Here is a 2,815-nt window from a genome sequence, read left to right on the forward strand (position 1 = left end):
CAATCCCCTCACCCCCAGCACCCATGTTATGTCTGAGACTTCACAGATCTCCACAGATCTTAGTTCACCTACTGACAAGCATACAGAAAACACTATTCCCCATGACAAATTTTGCCTCTGGATCCAGAAACTAACAGAGTCACAGGACTCGGCTCCTCAGCTATGACCCGCATCAGCTCCCAGTTTGAATATTGTCTTTGCCGAAGACCCCAAACCTGTACCCAGTCCCCGAGCATTTACCCCAACTCCAAGCCCCCTCTGTCCCAACCACTGTGTGAGGTCCCCTAGCCCCTGCCCCAGGTCCTCTCGGCCAGTGCCCCCACTCCCCTCCTCCACAATACACAAGCCCCTGCCCAGAACCATGGTCATGGCCCACCTTGAGGCAGTTGTAGCCAATGATGCAGAGAAAGGCCACCAGTGTATGCAGCAGGCTTAAGCAACGCAAGGCAGGCTCCATGTAGCCTGTGCTCTCCTCCAGGAAGTAGTACACCATGTTCTCATCCTCGTCGTCTTCCGCTTCCTCACCAACCCCTGAGCCCCAGCCAGAGCCGCCGCCAGACCCAGCGCCTGCCAGATCCCCAGCTGCTGAGCCCTCCATGTCATCCTCCCCTGGTGGAGAGTCTGAGACCTGAAAGGGAGCAGAGGTCAGTCAAGGCAAGGACCCCGGTGTCCTGGCACCTGGTCTGCCATATCCAGAACCCACTAATGAAATTAACAGCCTCCATTTCTAAGGTCAGACTGGGCCCCTGTCGGATACAGTTGTGGCAAGACTGTCAATCACGATCGAGGGGTGGGCCTAGGATGCTAGCTAGCAAATCAGACTCTGTCCTGGGAGTTTGCTGAACTGAGTGACATGAACTGAAAACAGAATTGATCATCTTGTTAGTGGAGCCCTAAAGAGGCTGACCACTAATATTAACACTGATACTATAATTAGTAGTAGCCGAAGTTTATATAGCATTTTCTGTATACCAGGTACTAAGTGTTTTACACATGTTACTCCACAGCTCTAAGAGATGGATACTGTTATCTCATTCTACAGATGAGGAAATTGAGGCAAAGAGGGGTTAAGCACCTTGCTTAATATCATGCAGATGGTGGAGTCAGGATTTGATCTCACAGAAGTCATGCTCTGATCACTCTGCTAGACTGCCTCTCTGTCCTGTTATCTAGATCCCTGGCAAGACCCTAAGGGTCTCTTTGTCCTTCAGGAGGCCTGGTTCTTGGCCCTTTCCTTCCATTCCATGAGCTGCCCATTTCCTCATGCCCACAAATTTCTCTTTAGCATACACGAAAGCCAAGAAGCTTAACTGAATCAGGTGTTGCAGAGGCAAAGGCCTGCCCCCAGGGGCAAAAGGGGTGGCAAGTTGCAGAGCTGAGCAGGGAACCCAGAATCGGGTCCCTGTTCTAACTCCCACAGGCACTCAGGCATCTATCCAGATGGACCAGACACACCCACACACACCCACACACACCCACACGGGGCCTAAGATCCAGGTGTCCAGCCTGAACCCTCTTGGGAACTCTGAGCACAACACCTTGTCTCTGGTGAGCTGCAGGGGCCCTGGGAACCTGTTGGGGGCTGAGTCTCCCACCCCACAGCCCAGATCCTCCTGGATTCTCATGATTGGCACCTTATAAAACAGCAAGATGAAGTTGATGGCAAATGCCAGGAAGAGGGCAAGGAATCGCAGGGTGTAAAAATTCCGGGAGAGGTAGTTCTAAGACGAGAAAGAGAGAGAAAGAGAAAGAGAAAGAAAGCAGAGCTCACAGTCTACCCTCTTCCCTGGAGAATTCATCCCATCATTCATCCCCAATCCAAGCACCCAGGGCCTTGATACCTGGTCCCACAACCTATTTATTGAGTGCTTACCCTAGACCAAGTCCTAGGCTAAGAGCTTTATTTGCATGAACTTGTTTAATTCTCACCACAACCTATGATATGCTGATGTGCCCACAGTAGATGGGGAAATGGAGGCTCAGAGAGGTGAAATGTCTTCCTCAAGGTTATATAGTCAAAAAATGGCAGACCTGGGATTTTAAGCCAGGCAGTCAAGTTCAAGTCTACACACCCAACCACTCTGTTCTGCTGCTCCCTGTCTGCTTTACTCCAGGCAGAGCACATCTACTTCCCTTTCTCCCTTCCTCCTGTCTCTCCATCCCTCATTCTTCCCACGAACTCTCACTGAACCACCTTCTGTCCAGCATGTTTCCCTCATCCTCTTGTGTCAGGCTGGACCCGGAGAGGAGACAGGACAGACGGAGCCCTGGGCCCTGCCCTCCCTTCTTCCTGGCCTGGATGAGACGAGTTGTCTCCGCAACAGGAGTAGCTGGGGCTGGTGTGGTGGCTCCAACCTGAAGGCTGACAGCCAAGAAACAGGCCGCGGTGGGAAGTACAGAGCTGCGGCCTCAATGGTATTTAGCTCCAGACAGAGGAGGGGTGTGGGAAGCCTGGCAGGTGGTCTCAGATGAGCAAAGGTGTGGAGGTTGGATTGTGAGCAGGAAGAGACTGAGGAGCCAAGTGGGGACGCCCTGAAAACGCTGCCTTGTCCTGGCTCTGTTTGGGAAATCTCTGCCCTCTCCCCAGCCAGGCACAGGTGAGCTCAAGAACAGGTTGGGGCGGACAGGTGTGCCCTTGCTGGCTCCTCACCAAGAACTTCACCCTCTGCACTTCCAGCTCTCCCCAAAATTCCAGGCCCCCACCTCCGGCTTCCTCCTTCTTTGGAGGAGGTGGAGGAGGTGCTGTCTTCTTGGGGGGCTCTGGCGGGGGCTCGGGAACATCTTCCTTCTCCCCATTCTCGGCACTGCAGGGCAG

The 2,815-nt window shown here is 53.1% G+C and overlaps 1 protein-coding gene across 1 annotated transcript in view; it reads right to left on the reverse strand.

Moving 5' to 3' along the window:
• Nucleotides 1–2,815, reverse strand: part of RYR1 (ryanodine receptor 1) — a 110,487-nt gene that overhangs the window by 9,019 nt on the left and 98,653 nt on the right. The window contains exons 82-84 of the mRNA XM_011372340.2: nucleotides 2,651–2,804; nucleotides 1,635–1,721; nucleotides 377–628 (exon numbers count right to left, since the gene is read on the reverse strand). Of these exons, the coding sequence (XP_011370642.1) occupies nucleotides 377–628; nucleotides 1,635–1,721; nucleotides 2,651–2,804 (493 nt within the window). The remainder of the gene's footprint in view (nucleotides 1–376; nucleotides 629–1,634; nucleotides 1,722–2,650; nucleotides 2,805–2,815) is intronic.

The sequence above is a fragment of the Pteropus vampyrus genome, unplaced genomic scaffold (genome assembly GCF_000151845.1).
Source record: "Pteropus vampyrus isolate Shadow unplaced genomic scaffold, Pvam_2.0 Scaffold203, whole genome shotgun sequence".
NCBI lineage: Eukaryota > Metazoa > Chordata > Mammalia > Chiroptera > Pteropodidae > Pteropus > Pteropus vampyrus.